The sequence below is a fragment of the Haliotis rubra genome, unplaced genomic scaffold, assembly GCF_003918875.1.
Source record: "Haliotis rubra isolate DU_JTF1 unplaced genomic scaffold, ASM391887v1 Scf213, whole genome shotgun sequence".
Lineage (NCBI taxonomy): Eukaryota > Metazoa > Mollusca > Gastropoda > Lepetellida > Haliotidae > Haliotis > Haliotis rubra.
The window spans coordinates 69,942-96,397 of record NW_025766148.1 but is presented as its reverse complement, the minus strand read 5'-3'; the positions used below and the strand labels follow the sequence as shown (position 1 = coordinate 96,397).

General features: G+C 39.4%; 1 protein-coding gene across 1 annotated transcript; it reads right to left on the bottom strand.

Annotated features, from left to right (window-relative positions):
* Window positions 1-8: 8 nt before the first annotated feature.
* LOC124276764 (sodium-dependent proline transporter-like) lies at window positions 9-24,569 on the bottom strand. The gene is made up of 14 exons (XM_046712418.1): window positions 24,530-24,569; window positions 14,053-14,256; window positions 13,230-13,361; window positions 12,013-12,292; window positions 11,417-11,597; window positions 9,498-9,632; window positions 8,002-8,105; window positions 7,279-7,403; window positions 5,851-5,963; window positions 5,070-5,201; window positions 4,002-4,101; window positions 1,959-2,059; window positions 1,578-1,751; window positions 9-98 (listed from the first exon to the last, which is right to left on the bottom strand). The coding sequence occupies exons 2-14, from the start codon at window positions 14,246-14,248 to the stop codon at window positions 9-11; spliced, it is 1,863 nt and encodes a 620-aa protein (XP_046568374.1). The 5' UTR covers window positions 14,249-14,256; window positions 24,530-24,569.
* Window positions 24,570-26,456: the final 1,887 nt, after the last annotated feature.

Sequence of the window (26,456 nt, the reverse complement as noted above, 5' to 3'; positions counted from 1 at the left end):
GGTGGTTGTTATGTTGTGGACTCATCAATGGAATCCTGCCGGTTTCTGGATTTCGCAGGTTGCCATTCATCATCAGGTCTCAAGGCAAGACGTACACTCTGTCAACGAAAGCGAATTCCTATCACACATATCGTTTCATTAGTTCATATTTGTAAATTGGCTTGTCGGTTTGATTTTTCATCTGTACTTAGTTTGCAAACTGGAAACATATATTGACGTTTCCGTTACCCTGCTGTTCAACGTATCCATTATAAACATTTTAAAGCGTTGTACAGTTGTACACCAGTTGGTTAAAAGCAGAGTGGTACGGAAGCAGTAGCAAACTAATGACCTAAAGGACAGCCCAAGGTTTGGATGACTTGGTGTGACGTCAAAGGGTCTTTACAGTTAGTACATTTGTAAAAGAGAACACACAACACTGACAACTGTCATCACAGAAATCGAGCTCAATTGGGAATCAAATCATCAGATTTTGGGTCTAGGGTAAAGCGCCCTATACTATCACATCGTCGCCCTATCCACACTTTAGCAACTGTGCTAATAGTTAATACAACTGAGAGCTCAACAATATCATGTATATGTATAGCACTCTGTTTTATTGGCCATATCATAAAGGACACGATCAGGCTTGGATGACCCTGGACACGACTGATGCTGTGTACGGGTCTATTCAGAACAAAGTTAAAGTGAGTGAGTGATTTAAAAAATGCATCGCCTCATCGGCAATATTTCAGCCATATCGTGGCGAGAACAATTAATTGTTATACATACTATTTAAAGGTAAATTATAAAAAACTGTCAACAAAGGACAGTAAACAACTAAAATTTCACAGATATGAATCTAAATCTAGTAATACAAACTAAAACAGTTTAACTATGGATTACAGTAAAATATAAAAACAGGCTATAGATTGCCAACAACTGAAGGTTGATCACGAGACTAGAGACCATGTGGACTATAGTATATTTGCTTCCTGCATGGGCCACAACGTTATAGTAATCAATTTCCATTCAGCACTCTTCATATTCTTGGTGTTACTGTGGACATTTGCCAATCAACAAGCAGGGCGAAATAGGCCGTCGTGTCGTTTTAAATACTGTTTGGACCAAAACAGGAGTTGGTGAATGAGTGAGAGAGTGGGTTAAAATTCCACATCGGCAGCATTTCAGCAATATCGAGACTACATATTAATAAAAGCCAACGTAAATACAATACATTCCTCCTTGACAGCGGTACAAGAATCTGTATCGAAACGTCGCACTCACGAAATAAAGAAGTTGCTATCCATAAATGTCGTCTATATTGTACTTTCCAGCTTCTAAAAAGCCACTCAAAGAAGTTAATAAATATCTGAGAAAAAAATGATCAGAGAATGTTTCTTAAAACTTGAACCTAACGATATTTTTACTCCAAAAAACAACCACGGGGACCAGCGCAGGACATCCACTGACTAGGAGTAGGACAGTTCAGTTGAGCCCATAGCGTATTCTACATTTCATTTTACCATTGCGATGCAGGGTTGATGTTAATATGTATATTTAATATTCGATACAGTTTAAGAACAAGTGTGTGCTACCTTCTTCAGAGAATTGGTCGCCATGTGCTTCCTGACAGTCAGGACCATGTAGACAGGTATTGGTAGAAGGGGCAGCACTGCAATAATCCAGCCGATTGTAGAAGCATAGTTAGGAAACTTGTACTTGCCGTAGGTTGGTGGCTGATAGCGGAGAAGTGTCAAGATGAAAGTGATCTGGATATGAAACAGGTCCAAGGACACTCAGTAACAGACTATATATATACATACAACGTGGTAGTGGTTAGAACGCTACTCTGATGAGGGATATACTATTATAATAATGATGAGCCTCTTTGACATGTAAACTTACACAAGTATGTATCATACGTGTTTGTGAGACTTCAACGCCATCATTGTACCGTGCAACTGTATTGTACTTACTATCAAGATTGACGGTGTTATCAGAGCCCAGAGGACCTTTACAGGCATCGGCAGTGGCTTGCCAATCATCATCTCAACGTCTTTACTAATTCGTCTTATACCTGACGGAACATATACATGTTCACATTGAAGACAAACATTGTAAGTTAGCGTTCACAACAGGATATTTTGTGTAATTCTATTAATGCGTGAACTCTACCAACTTTCTGACTATGTTACTATAGGTTGTGCATGGCTCTCTACCCCATGGATGACGTAAGTAATCTATTTGTACGAGGTCATTCTTCTTGTAAAATATATTTGAAGTTTAAAGATACATTGACAAATTATATATCGCAATCCACGATTAGGACAGAAACATGAGTCTCATTAACCTATTGAGACAATGACCTACTTTTCAGCCGATCCGAATTTTCTCGTGTGAAATTGAAAAGAGACACCACAAACAACTATGGTTACACTGAATTCCAATTCATGGTTCATTAGAAAATGGTGATATTATTTTAAGCTTCAATAACATCGTATTTCTATATTTTATGGCCAGTTGTAGGCAGCATGTCGTTAACTAAGACGTCACAGACTGCCCCTGTTTGATGAGGTCGTAAAATAATTCACAATTCATCTGGCTCACTGGTTACGCCTGTTATGTGTTATTTGCGCTTATTCAGTGTAGTTTGTAACGCACAATGTGATTGATATACATCAAGTCCGTACTAGACAGCCAAACTTTTCTAGCGGCAGAGCCTCGTTTTGAGATGTCCATGATTTCCTGATTTCCGTTTGTCAGAGCACGGTGTACGACAGAGCACGCTGCAGGACGTGTTTGCAAGGATTAGAAGCAGCGTAGTGTTGCAATATACACGTGCTTAGATGTATCAAATAAAACCGATTAATATTTATGTATCCAGTTGAATGAATTGGTCTCAAAGTTCTGGACTGGTTATTGTAGGAAGTTGCGCAATAGGACGGAACCCAGTCAGCAGGAAAATAAAACTGTTGTGTAATCAATGTTTTGACTTGTGAGCAACGATGACCCCTGGCACACACAAAATTAAATCAGGACCACGTGATCCTTGAGTATATTGAAGAGTTACATACACATTTGATGCCGATAAATTGATTTATTACCCACGTGGTCAACGTATGGGTAGTTGCATACTAATCTCGTACGACACGAGAGTGTCGTATCGCGTTGACCTGTGTCGTAACGACTTGACCTGAGATTCTAACGATTTGATTGGATAACCGATGACCTCTCAGTTAGGTCACGTTGTGACGGAACTACTTGTTCATTCATAACAAACACGTGAATTCATTCATTTTACAACTTAGATGCATTGTGGGAATGTAAACATTGCGAACGTTGCCGTATCGCTGTTTAATTGTGAGTCGAACTGAGGCATTATATCCGTCGAAAACATAAATGCAATGTTTCCACCAGTGATGTTAGCCGAGTGAAGCAGTTGCAAACCAAGAAACGGGGTGCTACGGAGTAGTTTACTGTAGGAGGCTGTACGAGAGGCGATGACAACTGACATGCATCGTGACGTCGGTTACCAAGGGGACAGACAAGAATGGCGTAGTGACGTCAATACAGTGTGACGTCATGCAAAAGTGTACTACAGAACAAAATTCTTCCGCAAGGAACCGGTTTCGGTTTGAAACCATAACAATAACAAAAATACGCTATTTTGTCAATTCAATGCATGTAAGACGTGGGTAATAAATAAAATACCACACTCTGTCTCATTACATACGAATTATACGAAACTCGTGACCTTCCTATGGTTTCTGACCTCACTCGTATGTAATGAGACCGAGTGTAGTATTCTCTATATATGCACCATATATCCACGACACAACAGTACACTCCACACTCAGAAAGAAAGTTTTCTGATGGTGACCTGGAAGTCCATTCTGGGCCAGACAATCCAGTGACTGATATGATGAGCGACGACGACCACCAACAGACAAACAATTGATCATGACTACATTTTTAAGAGTAAGAATACACACTTGATACCGATAAATTGATGTACGCACCATATATCCACGACACGACAACACACTCCAGTGTACATATCACCATTGGCCCGAGGGAGAATACATACCAGTCTACAAGCTGAAACATGTACGGCCCTCCCTGTAACAGGAAGTCAGTAAGTTCATATCGTCCTTCAAACAATATATACTACTATGGTCAACAACGCTTACTCACTTTTACGTTTACTACTGGCAGTACCGCTGCCTTCTCCAGGATCCCTGTTCCTACGTCTTCTATCACAGCAACTACAAATAATGCGCCTACCGTTGACATTACGGCTACGTCAACTAGTGCAACGGTTTTAATGCAATATACCACTACCACCGCCACACATGCTGATGTAACTACGAAGACAGTCCATATACTGCTGCTGTAAATGTCGTCACTACTACTACTACTACTACTACTAGTACTAGTACTACTACTACTACTAGCGCTTGTCACTGTCACAACTGATACTATTAAATACCATATTATACTTTTGTATTATCATATCATGTCTTTATCTACTTTATCCATATTAACCTGTATTGTATGTTCAGATTACCTGTATACATGTATGCAGATGGGCGTGTATACATATATGCAAATTGTATTATAATGTATGAAACTGTATGTATATGGGCCCGATGGCCTTTGTACGAAAATGAAGTGTTGATTGAACTGCTCACAATACTAATACTGCTTTTGTTACTGCTGCTGCTGCTACTACTACTACTACTACTACTACTACTACTACTACTACTGCTACTACTGCTGCTGCTGCTACTTCTACTACTACTACTACTACTACTACTGCTACTGCTGCTGCTGCTGCTACTGCTTCTGCTACAGTGAGAGATACATGATATGATACATAGCTCTTTGCTTTCATATTCCCAACAGGGTTCCTTCTACTATGAATGACCAAACTGGAATATTCACAACTTGCCACAGTCACTGTTTCATTAATTACAACTTGTCCATGTTCTTCAATATTGGTTTTCATGAGTCACTGGATCGTAAGCATTGTTAAATACACTGGCTGTTTTGACCTACTGAATTGTTCAACAGGTAAGCATAGTGACCTGGGTACAGAAGATGAGTCCAATCAGAAATACTGTCAGGCAGCATCCTCCTGTTAGAAACATCCTCTTCTTGCTCAGCTGCTGCGGATACTGGTCAATCAGGGCAGTAATAACGACTTCAGTACTCAGGAACTGGAAGGACAACAGTGGACGGTATAGCTCCATGCAAACCAGTAATATGTTCATGAACATCACCATCAGACAGTTATATTTTACTCTGGATTTCATAGTTAATGTTGCGATAGTGAGTTTGAAATGTCGTTTAACACGGCCTTCAGACATATTCCATCAATGACATTGCTGCTCGTAGATAATACACTGAACTTTTAAGCACCCGACCATCAGTAATTATTGTTTGTGCGTTTGCGTCCACGCACAGTTTGATATTGTGTATTGAAACAAAATGTTTATGACTTCTTCAGGATATGTGTAGATCTGAACCAGATCGAATGATCGAATCTGAACCAGACAAAGCAGTGATCAAGTTCATGATTTCTATCAGAAAGCTTAAGGAGACCTCATCTAACCAGGAAGCTCTAATGCCTAGGAACTGACAATATCTCCTTTTGGTTACTGTCAGAATATACTGATGGAGACTGCTATAAATTGAAATCCCGAACCCCCAGGCACTGACACTCACTCAATTTGGTTACTACCAGAATAGGCTGCTGGAGAATTGCTCTAAATTGGAAAACCAATCCCAAAGGGCAGCAATATTCTGCCATTCTATATTTGAACCACAGTTCCTTTCTCAGCTGTCGTAAAACACTTCATATTGCACCTGTGTATCCAAACCAACCATGAACAACATCAGAAAGAACATGAATGACCACAGCTGAGGGACCGGTAGTTGTGTGAGGGCGTCAGGATAGGTCACAAATCCCAATCCTGGACCTTCAATAGAGACGTAATATGCAGTGTAAAGCAATATATTCAGAAGAATGTTGAAACTAAGTACTTTGTTGCAAGGATAATCTTGCCAAGCGTCTTCAAGCTATTAGCAATTGCCGTGACCTTTTGGATAACTGTCGTACGTGCTTGAACTTCATGTTTATTCTCTAGATAGGACATTTCCATTTTTCATTCGGGTCTTGAGTATCTTACCCAATATAGTATTATCATGAACACTGAAAAATTGAGAACTTTGCCTGTATTTCTCATCCGTGTCAATCAGTTTGCCTATTGTAAATGAAAACAAAGTACTTTTGCGAATAGGTTTATCTTAAGTTAAGCTTAAGGTGTATCGATGATCTGTTATCGATTAATAGCAATCAAATAGCCAATTCTCTTCGACTGATTTACCCATCTGAACTTGAAAGCGACACTGCTTTATGTGCATCGCATTTGGATCCATTCATAGTGGTTAACCTCCAGCCTTTGCTGTGTACATTAAACAACTTTTTAGGTGCAATCGAGCCTCACGTGACTCTTGGTAAGATGTTGTTGGATCAAGGTTGTAGCATTCAAGTTGTCAGTAAAGCTTTCAAAATGTTTTACTGTAGATTTGCGAAGAACACGTTACAGTTTAGTGTATCAGTGACAAAATAATGTGTGCTGCACTTCCCTCTTTCACTGGTACTATACGCTACTGTATATACGCTACCATGTCTTTTCAGGTGAACAATTAACTAGCCTTGCATCTGTTTATGACTGGTGCCCATGGAGGGGTAAGGTATGCCCGCATTGTCGCGAACATCGAGTATCATTACTATTTGATAGTAATTCATAAGCACATGCTCAGAAAATATTTGGAATTAAATAAATTCGACATTGCCTTAAGCAGAGATTTGTTATGGATAGGGAACGGGTGTCGTTGTTATTTCTTATGATTAAAATACTCCAGGGTAAACTTGTTTTGTAAATCTAAAATTTACCGCCGTCCTGGAAAGGCTGATCCACGAGTACTATATGTTCAGTGATATGTCAGGAAATACTACTGAGGGTTTTAGTTTGTATCCTTATACTGTGACCTCAAGGCTTGGCATTATCTCTTGCCCCGTGATTCAACTATATCCCAAACACAATACACCACTGGACTCGGAAAACTATTTATCAAGCATTGTTTGAGCAAGAGGCATTCCTTTAAAAACATTATGATCAAAAACTGTTTTACGAGCCTTATAGCTCTGGAGAACTACCAACACGTCCCTTTCCCTTTCTAAAAAATCGGTGTTTTGTTGTTTTTGTAAATACAATAAAAATTACCTACCCCCTGAGACAACAGTTTCAATGGGAACACCCGTTTTATGTGACATGACCCCGAGAGCAGCAAACGTCACCAGGCCAGAGAAGATACTGGTTCCTTCAGAGATAATCGTCAATATGATACTATCTCTGTGAATATAAACACACACGTTTAAAAGCATTCAACTGTATCACTATCTACTGCTTACACTGGTTCAGGTCAAGTTGCAAATCGACTTACGTGAATTTCGAATGTCCAAATCGCCTCAATAACGCAATATATAAACAAATATTAACACGTCGCTGTGTTGAAAAGATTTGCATATTACATCCAGCCCTTTCGTTCCTAAATACGGAACATAAACTACCGTAGCTCTATGAAACCTAACTTCACAATGATGATTTGTGCAACTTTCTGGGATGTAATTACAGCCAATCATGTAACGTTTCTTGCGAGACCTTGTCATACGAATGCTCTGTCTCTATGATTATAGAATTGTACACTTTCAGACATTCAGCTTTATACCCATCTTGTCCTTATATTGCAAACGGTAATTTGTGAAGGTGGCCTTCATACCTAGAGAAACTTTTCTTGACATTGCATTAATGGAACAAACGTCTGTGTCCTAAGAGGTTGTTAGTAACAGGCGCAGAAGTAATCACCAATCCTGTTGTGCTAATAAATTAATCATGTGACGTTTCAGTTTGACACTTTGTAATGTTAAAGCACTCTCGGTTTGTAACTCACCGCAGGCATGGTTCATGAAAGTTGTTGTAGCTGGCAGCAGTGCCAATCATCCCTTGGCCAACTCCCAGTGAATAAAACGCTTGCAAACATGCTTCCAGCCACACCTGTGTGAAGTGGTAGTGTAATTCATCGTCAAACAGTTCCATTATTTCTACTAACAATAAGTAGATTGGCGAGGTCTGCTCGATACTATATTTAAACAGGGAGTTAAATACTATTTTTAAGGACATAATGAATGTGAAGCCTGTTTGGACACAGAATTGATCGATTTCGCTTTGATCTTATTGGCTTCCGTCATAAATGCACTGGTTTTTATCCCGTTATATATGTATCTGATCTGTCATTAACATCTGACCACACAGTCCTTTTTAACTGACCAATTATGCTGATGACAATCAATGAGTTCAGTTGTAGATACTATTATTATTATTATTATAGTATATTTATATAGCGCACATATCCATGCAACTGGTGCAAGCTCAAAGCGTTGGTATTTTCCCCTCGATCATTAAATGTCAATCTCAACGACACATCGTATTATCAATCTCAACTCCCAGGGAAGTATACAACTCTTGCTGCCACTGGGCGCACCGAGTTATTGTGGCTTTCTCATCCTAACGAGGTACCCATTCACAGTTGGGTGGACTGGGACACATAGTCACAGTTCTTTGTCCACGTTTACTGCACGTTGCTGTACCCGCAACTAGGTGTTTGCACGTATTCATGTGGCCACCATCTGGTCATATACCAACGGATTCGTGGGTTCTTTAGTGTACTGTACACTAGGGGTTGTGACAACACTGAAAGATTCTGCACACAAAGTTGACTCCAAAGTTTTTACACCCAGTCACAGGTGGGCTCGATCCCGACACCTCAACCTCGCTGGATCACTAGCCTGGCGCCTTAGCAAGCTCGCCCACCGCGCCATATAACAGATGATGGCAATAATTTACTCTCCATTAAAATCTCCTCTAGCAAAAAGTATGGCGATGTTAGGTTTGACCTTCATTCTTGTGAATATCACTGGTTATCAAACTTGACCTGCTGTTGTAATCACTTGCAGAGGGTTTAGAGTCAGTAGAGGGTAATGCCGTGCTTGTGTATATATCAACACTGCAAAGATATACCACGCTTGATGTATGATATATTTAAACAGTGAGTTGATATTTATCTGGAAGCATCCGAAGAAGCAGGAATAGTCCAGCATATTCTCAACATAGTCACAGAATGTTATAGAAGGAAAACATGGGAAGTTATGACATGAATCATGTTCACAAGCATGTTACAGAATTCAGAAACTCGAAATTGAATACTATTTTTATCAATGAATACGCAATGCCATTTTAGAAATTGGTCAAATGTAACATATTTTATTGTATTTGCTAAATATATAAGCGTGAGGCATGTTTGGTCAGTATTCATCAAGATTGGAAGAAGAGGGTAGTAAGGAAATACATAGAATTGCAAAGACTTGAATTTTGTCAATTGAAACACACCTGTATATCAAGTAGTTTGTTGAAGTCGGGTATGAAAAAGTAATACACGCCATCTAGAGCACCTGGTTGCAACAGCGTCGTGATGCAGATGGAGATGAGGAGGACGTACGGCAGCAGCGCAGTCACGTACACAGCCTGTAGGGAGGAACAGATCAAGTTATTGGACATATTGTGACCTTTATTGGCGTCTATATGATCTGGATTTAGAAAGCTTTAATTTAATTATTAGCTTGTAAATCAAGTGTTATCTACAATAAAGATAACGGATAATTACACAACACAGCTAGTAAAGACATAATCCAATGAACAAGTGAGTGAACATGCCTTTTCACCACTTTATTTACATTCCTGCAATATCACGATGGGCACCAATGTTGGGAATCGAACCCGGGTCTTTCGCTTTAACCATTCGGCTATCGTACATAATCCCCATAGTCATATGGATACATTGATGTAGGATATTTCTTTTAATTGCTCATGTGAATGACTTTGTTAGATAAATCCCAGTAAAGATAAATTATATTAGGAATCGAGTTTTGATTAATTCAAGATTCAAGATGTATGTTACAGAATAACAGACCTCCAGCCCAAAATACATGTTTTTCTGACACACAAAAGGTTTACACAAAAGTTAATAGTGCAAAAGAATGCAAGAGAACATTTCAAACAGCTTTAATTAGCTTATGGAACATGATATATTTTATAAACGCTTTAGTCACTTTTAAAGTTAAAGTTTTTCTCTCCCTTTAAAAGACAGTGAGTGAGTGAGTGAGTGAGTTAAAATTTAAAGTCACCAATATTTCAGCCATATCGTGACTAAATCAAGTTATAGATTAATATATATTAAAGGTAAATTATAAAAATCTGTCAACGAAGGACAGTAAAACAACTAGATTATCACAGGTTGAAATTTTAAACTAGTAACTAAATCTAAAACATTTAACTATACACGACAATACAATATAAAACCAGGCTATAGATTGCCAACAACTGAAGGTTGATCACCATACTAGGGACCATGGGAACTTACAGTACCTTTGCTACCTGCATGGAGCCTAATTGGATTTACACCATCCCTTCAGCTGTTGGCGATTGAAGAACTGTTAGCCAAAATTAAAATAACAAAAATGCTATGTTTAAAAATCCTGGTAAGTTTAAACTGACTTTGAATTCAAAAGATAGTCAGCCAGAGCTTTTGCTTTGCTTGGATAAATAGAAATTATATTTCTTGTGGCAGATACATAATTTTCAGCTTTCAAATGGATAGATATTCATAGCTTTGGTGAAGGTTTCAATGCATCTAAGATTATTTTGAATAATATTATGAATATGGAATCATTCTTTTGTTTGTCAACAGGTCTTTATTACCACTTCAGGGGCGGTGGGGTAGCCCAGTGGTTAAAGCGTTCGCTCGTCACGCCGAAGACCCGGGTTCGAATCCCCACATGGGTAATTTGTGTGAAGCTCATTTCTGGTGTCCCCCGCCGTGATATTGCTGGAATATTGCTATAAGCGGCGTAATACCAAACTCACTCACTCACTATTACCACTGCAGATACCTGCCAAGATATTGCGATATAGACAAACATATAGGATGCCTTGTTCTTAATACTGGTATTAAATCAAAGTGGGAGTCATTAGTCATTGAGCCTGACAACTCGATCCCGTCAGTGGCTTCTTGCGACAAGCATGAGTTAGCTCTGACTTGAAGTACTGTACTCCTAGTGAACATTGTGCTTTGTTTCCTGTTGGTTCTCAAAGAACTCGTGCCCATTTTGTAACTTGTAAGATCTGAATTTGAAAGGATATATCCGTATCTGAGTGGATGTTCTGGTTGAATAGTTGGCTCGTAATCAGTGTATTAAATATTAAAAGGGCATTCGTACAGATGTTTGCAGTGTTATTTCTGTTCACATTACCTTACCAACAGACTTGACTCCACGAATAAGACATATAAAGATTATGACAGTTGAAAACAAGAGACATCCAACTATGTGCCACTGTACAGACCCAACATCCTCCAAGCCTGTTGAGACACCCAAGACATTGTAGCTGAAAGAAAAATAGAGGGTAGGTGAGGTGATAAGTGCAGGCCATAGACTATGTATTAACTATCTTTGATTCTTACGTGACAAAGGGACGCAACTCTGTACAGCGAAGAGCAGCGGAAGAAACGAATCTTATAATTTGGGCAAAAATAAAAATAAATATCAAGCTAAAGGTCAACACAAGGGAGAAACGAGTCTACTACTCTGCGGAGTGTGAATCGATTGATGTTTTTATATGTCATGAATATGTAATTGATCATATATATCATTCGTCATGTGACTTTGACCGTCATGACAACAAAAACAACAACAGCGCCGAATCCGATGAATTTGTTGGTCTTTAATAACTTTAATCAAACCTGACAGTTATATACATTCATATTAAACATGAGCACCATGTATGTATACGGGAAGCATATTTTGACAAAGCTTGTCCTTATAAAAATAACATGACAGATATATCGTACTGCCAAAACTCTTCCGCAGGTGTGTGAGCTAGAGTCACATTTTCCCACTTTTCAGATTTGGTGATGGTATATGACGTATTCCCTGCAAGGGCTGTCTTGTTTCTGCTATACGTTGTATTCCCGTAGTCAATACACAGGTCGGTGTTCCAGCTGTTGCCACAAGTTGTCCAGGGCAGGACGCTGGAGCAGGACTTCACCATGTAGTAGATGGGCCAGGCCAGATACAGGTTGTAATAGGGCATGTACGCGAATGCAACCACAACAGCGCCAACACCAACTCCTAATTGTCAATATATAAAAATATTTATACGCCTTCTTCAGGAACAAGAAGCCAATATATAATAACCTGATCTGCACTTCGGTAGGGGATATACAAAAGACGAAATATACACAATCATAATCTACGTTGCACTGGCCAGTTTTTTTTATTAACACCAAGGAATGTCATGTTGATGTTGGCCACAAACCGAGCTTCTGCAGGAGCTAAATGCTTCCAATTTGGTTACAATTACAGATTACGAAATGTAAGTGCGCTCATGTAAAATATAGAAGCTCTCATTGACAGCCGCCCACAAGCACAAGCCGTAACCGCGAGACATGGGACGTTAACTTTGTGGAAGAATGTCAGTACGAGGAAGGAAATATAATGCTTTTGTCAACTGTGGCTCTGACTGGTCATAAATTTGGCCAATTATGTTTATAAAATTTAACTAATGCATGAATGTGGTTCATGGAAGAGAATAGTCATTCTCTTGACCGTCAAACAACAGCCGTTCACTCAGATGAAACTGGACCAACTCCAGCTACAAGTCTTGTTGCTGACACTTAAGGAAGCTGACAGAATAAACCATTTCATTGTTGAGAAAGATGTCCTTGGTTAGATCCGTTACGCGAAGGTTTTGTGACCCACAGTCTGTGGTAATCATGGCAAGAGCATATTATTTCTGAAAAACATTTCTTTACATGTGCTGTATATCATTTGACCCTTTATTTATGACACCTAGTAGTATAAGCGTATTCTCATCAATGTCAGTTTTGTTCTATATATAAAACCTGTCAATGGACTGTAAACAACTGATAATAAGGAAACACATCAGGCATACGCATTCCAAACACGAAAATAACCCAACAGAAGTGATTATATAAAGCTCACATGTGAATCCCTATCATTTGTATATAGTATATGCAATCGTATTGGTCAGAATATTGTCACTGACCTTTAAACATAGGACAGAAGCTCCAGACTTGTTTGGCAGCCTTTCCCGAGAACTGCGAGATGGTCGCCTCCACGAAGAATGAGGGGAACCCAGCGATGGCCAGGATCAAGACAAAGGGGATGAGGAAAGCTCCTGGGGGAATATGTAGTCATGTGTTCTTGTAATGATTAAACTCGACCATGCTTCAAGGTTACGTATCTCGTCAGGCTTTTATTCCGCATCAAGTTGACACGTCGTGGTAGGAAGGGAACACGGTTCAATGGGGCATCAAGCCAAATTAACTCACCCCATTCCATGTCAAGAATTCTCAACTGAATGGAACTATTTAAGGGGTAATTTTATGAGTATGTTACCTTCAAAGTCACCATGATATTTGACACATCCATGATATATACTAGGCGTCAACTTTCAGTTACTGGGTCAGTCTTGAATTATACACATCGATTATAATAATTAATGGAAATGTGTAAGAATATTCATAAATGATTTAATGTAACACATTTTGATCTCCATTAACCCTAACATAAAAGAGGATGCGTTGAGACCTCATCTTAGCGATCGCATTGATCACTGAGTTTAATCTGATGCCGTCCTTAAAGATGCAGACTAACCGTACAGCCATGTTCTTCTACAAACAAATCCAACTCTTATTCAACAGAAATAACGTGGGAATGTAAGCCTTAAAATTATACAGCTTTCTAAAAATGGTTATTTGCATATTTATTGGATCGTGTGTGTTTTTATGGAATCATGTCACAGATTATACAGGTATCGCAATTTGCTGTCTCCAAGAATCATAAGAAATAACTACATACAGTCTTACCTCCACCGTTCCTGTTGCAAATGTAGGGGAACCTCAGCAGGTTTCCTAATGCAACACAGTAGCCAATCATTGTCAGCATGTAGTCCAAATGTCTGCTCCATGATTCTCTCTGTGGTGTGGATTCACTTCTGTCACCTCCTTGACAATGTAACTCTGTCATGGGAACTCCTGCATCACTGTCCTCCTTGCTCGCCATGGCTAAAACTGATCTATCCGTAAAGCAAACATAATATATGTGTACTTAATGTTACTGATAAAAGATAAACATACACGGATTTATTTTGTTAGTAACATAATCTATGACCAATGGAAAATATTTGCAAGTAGGGAACTCCTACGTCACTGTCAGTACTTAAAGGTCACATGCAACGCAAAACACAACTTTGCAGATTCTGATACCTTTCGATATGGACTTACCGAAACAAAGCGTCAAAAAATGCAAATTCAACTTATAAAGTTGAAAAATAACGCGATGAAAAAAAACGCGCGAAATCGGAGTTCAAACGTTTCACTAATTTTCCCAAGACTTTTCTGGGGAATACGGGTTTCAACAGCTGGGCTGCGCTCATAGCACGTGCGCAGTGAAATAGGTTCGCGCAACTTGGAAGCGGGCTGTCTGGTGAATACTCGGTGAAGGCTTTGGTGTGAGCTATTTTCATAATGTTTTGTTGATATCTCACAGGCGCGAGCTTTTTTATATGTTATGACAGTAAATAAACTGTTTATATAATTTCATTTGTCTATTTAACCACACGTTCTTCTTACCGAGTCACTTTCTCAGTTCGATACTTAAAAGCAATGTCATTATTTAGCGTTGACACAATTTCTAACTGTGATATAGATATGTCGCTGTCACAGACAAAACTCAATGTCTTGTTTTATTGACACCTGTGTGTCTGCCTGCCTGTCTGCTAATGACAATATTCAATACACAACTGCGATCACTGACCACATGCAATTTGAACTTAACACCAATCAGGCTATACACCATAAACAAAACGCATTGATTTATGGCCCGAGTTCGGTCTCTGTCACATTATGTAATTACACAGACAGGCAGGTTTGATACTTGAACACATGACATGTTATGATTTCTGTTGATTGCAAAATGTTGTACACAAAAAAATGAGCATGTATTTACAAAACCCAACATCTCTATATATACACACACACTGAGCAATGAAGGCGGCATCGGCTAATGAACCAGCCGTTACACTTGAGTGCACACCCACCCGCTCTGACTGGGTTCGGTATCCGGCTGCTTCGTTTCGAGGGAGGTAAACCCAAGAACAAAATATTGCACTTTTGATTTGCGATTATACGCTTATAATTTTGTTTATTTGTTTTTTCATAATCAGCAATGCATATTATATGTCATGAAGAAGTGATAATTGTGTTTTAATTATGTTTGATTTTTTTGGTTGCATGTGACCTTTAATGTTGTGTCAACCGGTAAGGCAAATTGACAATATGGAAAGCAGTCTGCACAGTGACAGAAGGATAAAGATTAAAATACCACCATCACTCAACACCTAACCGTGGCTTTCCTGAACATGTCCTGCATTTGTTACTTCCAATAAGGGTCTGTTTCATAACTCATGTTGCTATTATCTCATTTGACGATTTAAATAACAATATATGAAAACATTCTAAAATACTTCTGTCCTTATGATCTTCTCAAATGCCTGAAGGCATTAAGTCGGTCGAACATTGTGTCAAATACAAAGTGGGGAAGCAATCAGACAACTCTCCATCACTGTTATAGATCACTGGTTCGCACAAAATGGAACTATGGCTCCATTGCAAGAGTAATTTTAAAACAAAGAGACATGATCTAAGGTCTCAGATAATGATTGGATGCATTTCCAACATCCACTATTGTTCTTCAAAACAATGTCGCATTAAATTGTCCCTTCAGTACATTATTAAATTCTGTTCCAATCCTTCAAATCCTGCTTATAACCCTGTTTTTAATCCTATCTGTGCGGAACACTTTCATAAGAAACCAAAGCTGGTTCCCCTTCTTTGGATTCAGATTAAACCACATATTGAGGCTAAACGTTCGGCGTTTGATATCATCTCTCCATACCGACTTTTGTCGACTCTCTGGCGGTTGGTCAGTCCAGAAGTAGACGCTTCCCTAACAAGTTTTAAAATGCCCGATACAAACCAATTAGTTCAACAGGAATACCTACAACTATTAAGTAAATACAATCATCACGGTTCAATATTTACCAATGGATGCAAGGACGCTGGCAAAGCAGCTAGTACCCCGGTGTTTTGTTCAAAACAGCTATCATTCCGAGTTACAGAACTTTCCATTGTAGTATCTGCAATGCACTGACCCTTAAGCTACCCATTGTAGTATCTGCAATGCGCTGACCCTTAAGCTACCCATTGTAGTATCTGCAATGCGCTGACCCTTAAACTTTCCATTGTAGTATCTGCAATGCGGTGACCCTTAAACTACCCACTGTAGTATCTGGAATGCGCTGACCCTTAAACTTTCCATTGTAGTATCTGCAATGCGCTGACCCTTAAACTACCCATTGTAGTATCTGCAATGCGATGACCCTTAAACTACCCATTGTAGTATCTGGAATGCGCTGACCCTTAAGCTACCCATTGTAGTATCTGCAATGCGCTGACCCTTAAACTTTCCATTGTAGTATCTGCAATGCGCTGACCCTTAAACTACCCATTGTAGTATCTGCAATGCGCTGACCCTTAAGCTACCCATTGTAGTATCTGCAATGCGCTGACCCTTAAACTTTCCATTGTAGTATCTGCAATGCGATGACCCTTAAACTACCCATTGTAGTATCTGCAATGAGCTGACCCTTAAACTACCCATTGTAGTATCTGCAATGCGATGACCCTTAAACTACCCATTGTAGTATCTGCAATGCGATGACCCTTAAACTACCCATTGTAGTATCTGCAATGCGCTGACCCTTAAACTACCCACTGTAGTATCTGGAATGCGCTGACCCTTAAACTTTCCATTGTAGTATCTGCAATGCGCTGACCCTTAAACTACCCATTGTAGTATCTGCAATGCGCTGACCCTTAAACTACCCATTGTAGTATCTGCAATGCGATGACCCTTAAGCTACCCATTGTAGTATCTGCAATGCGCTGACCCTTAAACTACCCATTGTAGTATCTGCAATGCGATGACCCTTAAACTACCCATTGTAGTATCTGCAATGAGCTGACCCTTAAACTACCCATTGTAGTATCTGCAATGCGATGACCCTTAAACTACCCATTGTAGTATCTGCAATGCGATGACCCTTAAACTACCCATTGTAGTATCTGCAATGCGATGACCCTAAACTACCCATTGTAGTATCTGCAATGCGCTGACTCTTAAACTTTCCATTGTAGTATCTGCAATGCGCTGACCCTAAACTACCCATTGTAGTATCTGCAATGCGCTGACTGTTAAACTTCCCATTGTAGTATCTGCAATGCACTGACCCTAAACTACCCATTGTAGTATCTGCAATGCGCTGACCCTTAAACTTTCCATTGTAGTATCTGCAATGCGCTGACCCTAAACTACCCATTGTAGTATCTTCAATGCGGTGACCCTTAAACTACCCTTTGTAGTATCTGCAATGCGCTGACCCTTAAACTTTCCATTGAAGTATCTGCAATGCGCTGACCCTAAACTACCCATTGTAGTATCTGCAATGCGCTGACCCTAAACTACCCATTGTAGTATCTGCAATGCGCTGACCCTAAACTTTCCATTGTAGTATCTGCAATGCGCTGACCCTTAAGCTACCCATTGTAGTATCTGCAATGCGCTGACCCTTAAACTTTCAATTGTAGTATCTGCAAAGCTCTGACCCTTCCCTGTCTTTCTTTTTAACGATTTGTCTTCAACTCATCCAATTTAGAAATTGTAAAGCCATAAAAGAGATCTTTCAACTGGCCAATACGACATTGTCATTTATTGGTTGCTCAGTCTTGTGAGCAGAGCGGGTAACACAATGGCTGATGCTGCCGCAAGGGCAGCTCTAGAGAAGCCTGTGACACCAGTACAATGATTATAGAACTTTCATCAGATGCTACATTCGTGATCTTATGCAACTAATTGGGACACCCGAGTAGATATATATAAATTACACGATATTACACCAACTACCGGGTGCACCAGTAAGGTTGTCAGTCCAGATTTGAAGAGGTCATATTAAGACGATAGAGTATCTCTCGTCACGATATACTCATGACTATTTGTTGAAAGCTGACGATCCTCCATTTCCGTATCCAGTGAGATGAAAGAACAACGGTGAAGCATGTTCTGAATTTTCCATCAGATTTGTTTCATTTCAAGGCTTCAACCATGAATGATCTTTTTTAGCATCTGCCTGTATTGAGTTATATTATTTTAAAAAAGAAATTGATGTAATCCATACATTTTATACGAATTTATATTGTAAATAGGTAAGTAACTATTTTAATTTTGACGAATGAAAAAATAATTTTGATTGTTAGTGGCTGTGTCTTCAAGAGGGACTGAAGGAGCGTAAAATAATTGTCCCTCTGTGTCTACAAATCACCAGTAGCCAGAGGGTTGGTATAAATCAAGCCGGGGTACCTTGCAGGTTGCAGAAATACCTTGTGATCTGTAGCCCTACTTTAGATTGTAATGTTCTGTATAGTCACATTTTGATTCTAACGTACCAGTTTTAGACCTATATATGTGAACATCTAGGTATATTACTGTGTTTTGTTTATTTTGAAATATAATGTTTGAAAGTATCGTAAAACTGTTTTATTTGATGAAGCCATAACATGGCTGAAATACTATTGATGTGACCTATACTTAACTCACTCAGTCTTCTGGTCTTCTGTTTATCTCTAGTCGTTTGACCGTTAACTGTTCATGGATCACTGTACCATTCTCGATAATCATCAGGGTATACGTTACGGTCAATCTCCACTATACCCTGGAAACATCCACGGCTTGGCCCGATGATTTCATTACCTCCCTTGGTTTATCCAATAAGGTGCCTACGCTGGGAAGTTGAGCGTACCAATCACAACTCACTTTCGCTTCTTAAATTATCTAACCGTTTAAATTTGGGAACATAATTGATGTAGAGGTACTCTGAAAGAGGTAGAAGGAGTTCTTTCATATATTTGTTTTAAAGTTTCAGATCTGTCAATTTCGCTGCTGGTATGATTTCACCCAAAATCTGAGTGGCACTGCGAACAAACCTTCGCGACTGCGACCGCTATCTTTGTTGACACTGGCGTAACGGCGGCTTAGCTGATTGGCTACTGTGAGAATGCGGAGCCAGCCAAGGGAGGTAATACAATTATCGGGCCAAGCCGTGGATGCATCCAGGGTATAGTGGAGATTGATCCAAACGTATACCCTGGAGATTATCGAGGATGTTCACTGTATGTGCTCTTAATGTTCCTAATGCTGGTTTCCGCACCATATCATGGAATTCGTTCTGTCCATGTATGTTTTTTTTATAAATTCAATGTTACTTTGCGAGTGTTATAATATTTGAGTCTGACTTTTGTTAAATTTGTTAAATACTGGTACTGTCTCAGTTTTCTGTTGACTGCTTATATTGCCCTGGAGGTACATCTGACATTTGAAATACATATATGTATACAAATATAGAACGTCATACTAGTGCATTTGGATGTTTGTATTGAACGAGAAAATGTCATGGAAGCAGAGAAACAACGATTACGTGAAGGTGAGTGAGTGAGTGAGTGAGTTTAGCTTTACGCTGCACCCAGCAAAATTCCAGCTATATGGCGGTGGTCTGTAAATAATCGAGTCTTGACCAGACAATCCAGTGATCAACGGCATGAGCATCGATCTGCGCAAATGAGAACCGATGGCATTTGTCAACCAAGTCAGCGAGCCTGACCACCCGACCCTACCCTACATTCAATCCCCGCACCTGGTCAGTCTCCAACATCGCGGTTAGGACAAACAACTTTGTTGAAGGTATACATTTCTTAATAAATTATTATTAAAGATTGTTATACTATTTTGGCATTTTCAAAATGTTTTGTAAAATTATGTGTTCTTCTGTTCAGGCTGGCGCAGGCGAATGACCAACAAGGTGGCAGAGCAGTCATTGGGGATTTACAGGCTCATCCCAGAGCTCCACTGTGAAGCCAGCCTCCTACCCTTTCAGACCAGATTCATTCAAGAGGGACGTCTGAAGGCATACATCCGAAAGTCATCATCAGCAAGACAGGATGAGGTCTTCCAACTGTTGAGTTTGTTCAAGGATGGTGACTTGTCTGTGTCCCAACTTCCCTCTAGATGTTCTGTGATCCATGGGCCAATCATTCAGTGAATGAATGAATATGACAATATGTGTAATGATGACGCTGCTGTTATAATCTTGTTGTTATCATCTTGCTAATGTGATTTTAATGAAATGAGTCAATGAGTGAGTGAGTATTGTTTTACGCTGCTGTTAGCAATATTCAAGCAATATCACATCGGGGAACTAAAAATAAATATATGTGTCGTTGTTATCTAGCTAATGTTATCAGGAAATGAAATATAAAACGACATACTTTGTTTTATATATGTTGTTATAATCTTGCTAATGTTATAAGGAAATGAAATATAAAATAAAAGTTCACGTCATACTTTGTTTTATATATGGTGCCGTTTTAGTCCAGAAAACAGTAGCCGTTTTCGCCAATATGGTGCCGTTTTCGCAAAATACAAATTTGGTGCCGTTCTGCTGTGGTACCGTTTTAGCTATTACTAATTAAGACACCGAAGCTGCATGGACACGTTCGTTCTACTGTTCATTGATTTGGTGTTACCAAATATTTATGCTGCCTCATCTTATCTGTAAGGCATGTTTGTCGAAGTGCATTGCTGACAACTGTGTACCATATGTTTTCAGAGGGCAGTATGGCCACAGATACGGATAAAACACACTTCATGTAAAACCCAACAAGTGTGAATCAGGTGCACAGTTGGTTTCACGACTTTCCTCGAACATCCGTGTCATCACAGCTTTTGTTAGTGTTTCATTCCTGAGAGAGATTATTATTGAAACGAATTTGTCGTCTTTGTTAACTGCTGAACACTAGAGGTAATATAGTGACGTGACACAAAAATTCGTGTCAGTTTTTCATCGCCCTGTCTTTGTGTAACCATACCCAACAAACCGCGTAGCATAAGCAGCTTGGGGACTTTGATGAAGAAAGAGTCACGCTATACGATTACTGTTTGGTGTGCACTATGTCTCGTACAGTAGTGTTTTATGACGAGAGCAGCAGTAGGCACAGACTAGCGAGCTCATATTTGATTAGCCAATACAATTTTATTCATAACGTCACAGGCTCATGAACAACAATATAGACGACACAGATTCTATGGAAAACTCCCATGCCTGGTGTGTAACGAAATACACAGACTTGCATAGTTAGACATGATGAATAACACACGGCTGAGAAATACAGGGCCAAATGTCAGCTCACATAAGGCTGCTGTAAGGGAATGAACATAAGATAATTGTTAAGGTATGTTTACGAAACACACTTATGTCCTTGGTTAAAATCTTCAGCACCCAGGTCTCAGCGGGGATGCTGAAAACATCTGAATGTTTACCACCGCATTTATGACAAATCGTACTTATCGTACGGTAAAACGCTGACTATAAATGCAGTCCATTTGGTAGGCTCATATGGCATTGAGTGATTCAGTGTCCATAATTTCATTCGGAAATAATCCATTTGTAATAGGCGGGGTTCTGAACAAACTCCTGTGGCCCAGTGACAGCTAGGTTAAATCAACCTCTTTAGACTTCTTGTTGTGTGCTTCTATTTTATAATGTGTTGCTCGCTACTCAAAACTCAGTGACCAGTTCATCATTATAAACCTTATTAAGCGTAAGCTTATTAACAGAGACAGACTGGAAGGTCACATACACGAATCCCTTAAACTACTCTTAAAACACCATCCAAACCAACCCTTCTAACCCGAACATTACCCCACAACTACAGTCTAAAACCCATTTCGTTTCCTACGCTAATGCCCCCCCCCCCTTCAACACACACACACACACACACACACACACACACACACACACACACACACACACACACACACCTGACCTAACGTTAGAATAAGATCACATGACACCCCCATATTGCGCCTAGCATCCTGCTTGATAACAGGGAGGGAATGATCCTGAAACATGACCTCGGGACATCAGTACTACTAGGAGACACCTCATATGATGTTCAAAGCTAGACACTGAATTCAGAAAGGCAGTTCACTTATACAGCGCTCAAGGATGACCTTTGATGTGGGTCAAAGTTCATCTACTGACGTCTACGGACGTCTCCACCAATCAGCGCCTACCTAACTTCCACGTGGCCTACCCCTTGTATCCAGCACTTCGATGAACAGTAACACCAGACAGAAAGTAGTCCCTTAATTAGAGCAAGTGAAACAATGTTCTACAAGACTCTCCGATAAACAATTAATGTGTCAATTGTAATTACTATCTAAATATCCCTATATGAACCCCTGTCCCCTACATGTACTTACATTACTATTTAACAAAAAATGCGACACTGAATGCGACATGGAAAACGCGAATGCATACGCATGTGATAATGTTCAGTTGAATGCTAGGACTTTTGTGTAAACACATACACATAGCGCACATCATCTATTATCTAAAAGAGCGTGAATTTATTGTATCCTTTATATCGAGTTATCCAATTCCTTTCTAATGTAAACACGAAGAGAGACTAAATTGAAATCCCTGAAGTTACTTTGGAATTGACTGTTTTAAGAGGAGCTGACGGATGTGGGGTTTCCTATGAAGTGAATGCTGATGGAAATATATTGACATTAATCAATTATTTATACAAATCATATTTGCTTCATGCAAATGTACAGTCATAGGTTTACTTTAAGAATGGTTTCAATTTAACCTCGGTAGATATAAACGTGTTGGGGAGTGTACCCACAAGTTAAGCATTTTACTCATTTTAAATACTACTATCATTATTTCAAATCACTTATATCACTATGTTCTCTTTTTTTTAGCAATTCAACACAATTCGTTGGCGAAGTTAACTAGTGCTCAGCCTACCCAGGACACTTGAAATGTTAAAGTGGGTCGTTTCCTTCACTGTGGTACCAATCGCCGTATGGTAAAGAGCCATTGCTGGCAAAACAAGGTAGCTACATGACCGCTGAAATACATGCTAATTTCTATGAACGCGGTAATAATCCATTTACCTATGATTGCTTGTTTCAGTTTAATTCTACGCCACTTTTATCAATATTCCAGCAATATCACGGCAGGGGACATAAGACATAGGCTTCACACATTGTACCCATTCGAACCCGGGTCTTCAGCGTGACGAACGAATGCTTTAACCAGTAGTAGGCTACCCCACCGCCCCGCAATTACCAATGACCATGCATTTTGGAGAGTATGATAAATAGGGTAAACCTGGTCATACAAGATTTGATTTCCAGGGTATATAAACCTGTGTCATAAACCACAACATTACAAATATTTCACACATTATAGATGAAACCGATGGTCATATTTACACAACTCTGTCACATGAATTGTGTTCTGCCAACTGCACTTCTGTTTCGTGACCCGGATAAGAAATGTTTGACGGCCAAATGATACTGGCATTATAACGTTGGTCAATGACATATATTTCTCGCATGGTTGCATTAGGGAACTACTGTTCCTTCGTGTGGTGTTAGTCTCTTTACAGAAACCTCGTGGAAGTTTTAAAGACATGTAAATACACGATATGTAACAGCATTAGTTTTGCAACAAGGTCTTCCTGTTCGACGTCATATTGCATGCATAGCTGAAATCCAGCCATCTTGGCCTCTAAAGCCACTGCATCAAATGTCTTATGATCTCAAAGATGTCAAAACCGTTTTTCATTCCTTCGTAACATCCAAGCTTGATTACAGCAACAGGCTTGTATTTGGATACAGAAACAGCAATTTGGACAAGCTCTAGCGAACACAAAAATCATCAGCTAGAGTAGTTACCCATACAAAGAAGTACGAGCATATAACACCTGTACACAATCAGCCAAGGAGGACATTACTATCTACGTCAACTCTCTTAGTTTCTCTCCTAGTCACACATACTGTCACACACGGTGATAGAACATTCTGCAAAGCAGGAGCTGTGTTGTGGAACACACTCCCAGCCTACTTACGTGATAATACCAACAAGTTTCCGACCTGAACTGAAAACCCTCATGTTCAAAAGAGCATACAACCTAGGGGCTTTGAGCAGTTTTCTGGATTACGACGATATAAAAATGCTCAACTTATTATCATTATAATCTATTTACCTTACACATTTCTATGCATTTCAGACGGATGAGCACCTACAAGTTCAGTGGCAGTGTCTCACATTTCCCCAGACAATGGTTACAATGACACAGGTAAAAATGGTCTACTTACCTGTATATCTAACTGTGCCACACGCTCTGTGTTCTGTGTACGTATGCAACGCTCAAGTCACCACAACTTGCCCTACTTAGATGAATTGCCGTTTGCATGAATGAACTGTCCTGTAACAAGCACGTTGGAATATACCCTCGTCTGAGAAAGCAATTCCTCCGTCCTATCACTAATTGAATAGAATATGCAATAGAGCAATAAGCAGTCGTGCATGCAAATGTTTCTATGGTGCTTTTATGTAACTATATTCATACTGTATAAGCTAACAATTTAAAGAAACCTCTTTGTGCTGGAGTGGTGCTTTCAGTTAGCTCATCTATAGCCCGATTTTATATTATGTTGTTTTTAAATGATTTAACATTTTACACTGAACTAGTTTTAATCAATTTGTGATATTCTAGTCGTTATACTGTCCTTCGCTGGCAGGGTTTTAAATAAGTATACATATGTTCATTTTTAGTACATAACTTTTTGCCATCACAATATGGCTGAAATATTGCCGATGTGACGTTAATATTAACTCACTCACTCACCCATTCAGTTAACTCAAAATTGAAACTCAAGCGGATTAAGGCTAAAAGGAATTATAGCCTGTATCTGAACTGTGTTCACTTAGTGAAAGCTAACTCAAATAACTGAGTTCACCAGGTAAATAAAGTTTGATTTTGTGAACTGTGTTCACTTTGACTTTGATGGATTTTGATGAGATTTCTTACAAGGATTAAGAAGGCATTACCACAACGCAACAGAAATCACCTTCCAGTTGAAATTGTGCAGAAAGGGGGTGCACTGTCTGGTTATAAAATTCCAGATTACTTTTAGAAATCGGCATTCGTTTAGAAGGAGTTTCACTAGCCACGTCTTGACGCTGCGACACGGAAAATCGCCATTGAAAGAATGCACGCTGGAGATTACCAATCTTCTGTTGCCAGGCGTCTGAATGATAGTCTGAGCACGATATCACGGCTTACAAATCGTCACAACCAAACAGGCATAACAAATGACCCTCCCCATACAGGCAGACCTCGAGTCACCACTGTAGCCCAAGATCGCTACATCCGGGTACTACATTTGCGTACTGCCACGGGTGAGAGGACAGCAGCCAAGGTGCCTGGACTTCGGAGGATATCCGGTCAAACTGTACCGAACAGGTTGAAAGAGATTAAACTGAGTGCCAGGAGATCCAGTCGGGCCCGTTCTACGTCGTCACCATGGCGCTCAGCGTCTTCGTTATCTAAAATTATCCACTTGGTTGTATAGACATTTCTTTCTTCTAAACTGATGCAAAAATTCTTTTCTTAAAGTCTATTTCTTGACGAGTTATACGTATTTGAAAATACAACATTTTTGCAACAGATTTCCGAGTTATGCGTTTCTTTTGGGAATAGTATATATTATAAATAAGCAGTGTGTGTGTTTTATTTGTATTTTCGTTTTTTGTTGTTTTGGATGTGTTTTTGGGGCAGTATTCTGAATCATTGAATTCTTCCATTTCAAGAGTCCTACATCATGGAAGTCATGCAGATTTGTAGATATGTACCCTTATATAAACAGGTTATGAATTCTGCCCTTCTTTGATATGACTGAAGCATTTTCTGACTGTGTTGAGATATGCCAATTAAGCGTATTGTGTTATTACGGGATAAAACAGAGAACACGATAAATACCAGGGATGATACATGTATGGACATTAATCACCAACACTATTATAAGTTATGCCGTGAGTTGGAACAAAAGGGAAAGGGAGTCAGTTATCCTTCAACCATCAGACCTGAAATCAATGCATGAAACGCCTATCCTTCCTTGTCAGTCAGCATCGTGTATACCTACAACGATCATCAATACAGGCCCAAACACGAAAATGTAAAATGTCTGAACACAAAAAAAGGGATTCGACACTATTCTTTTTGTATAACCTGTTCAACTC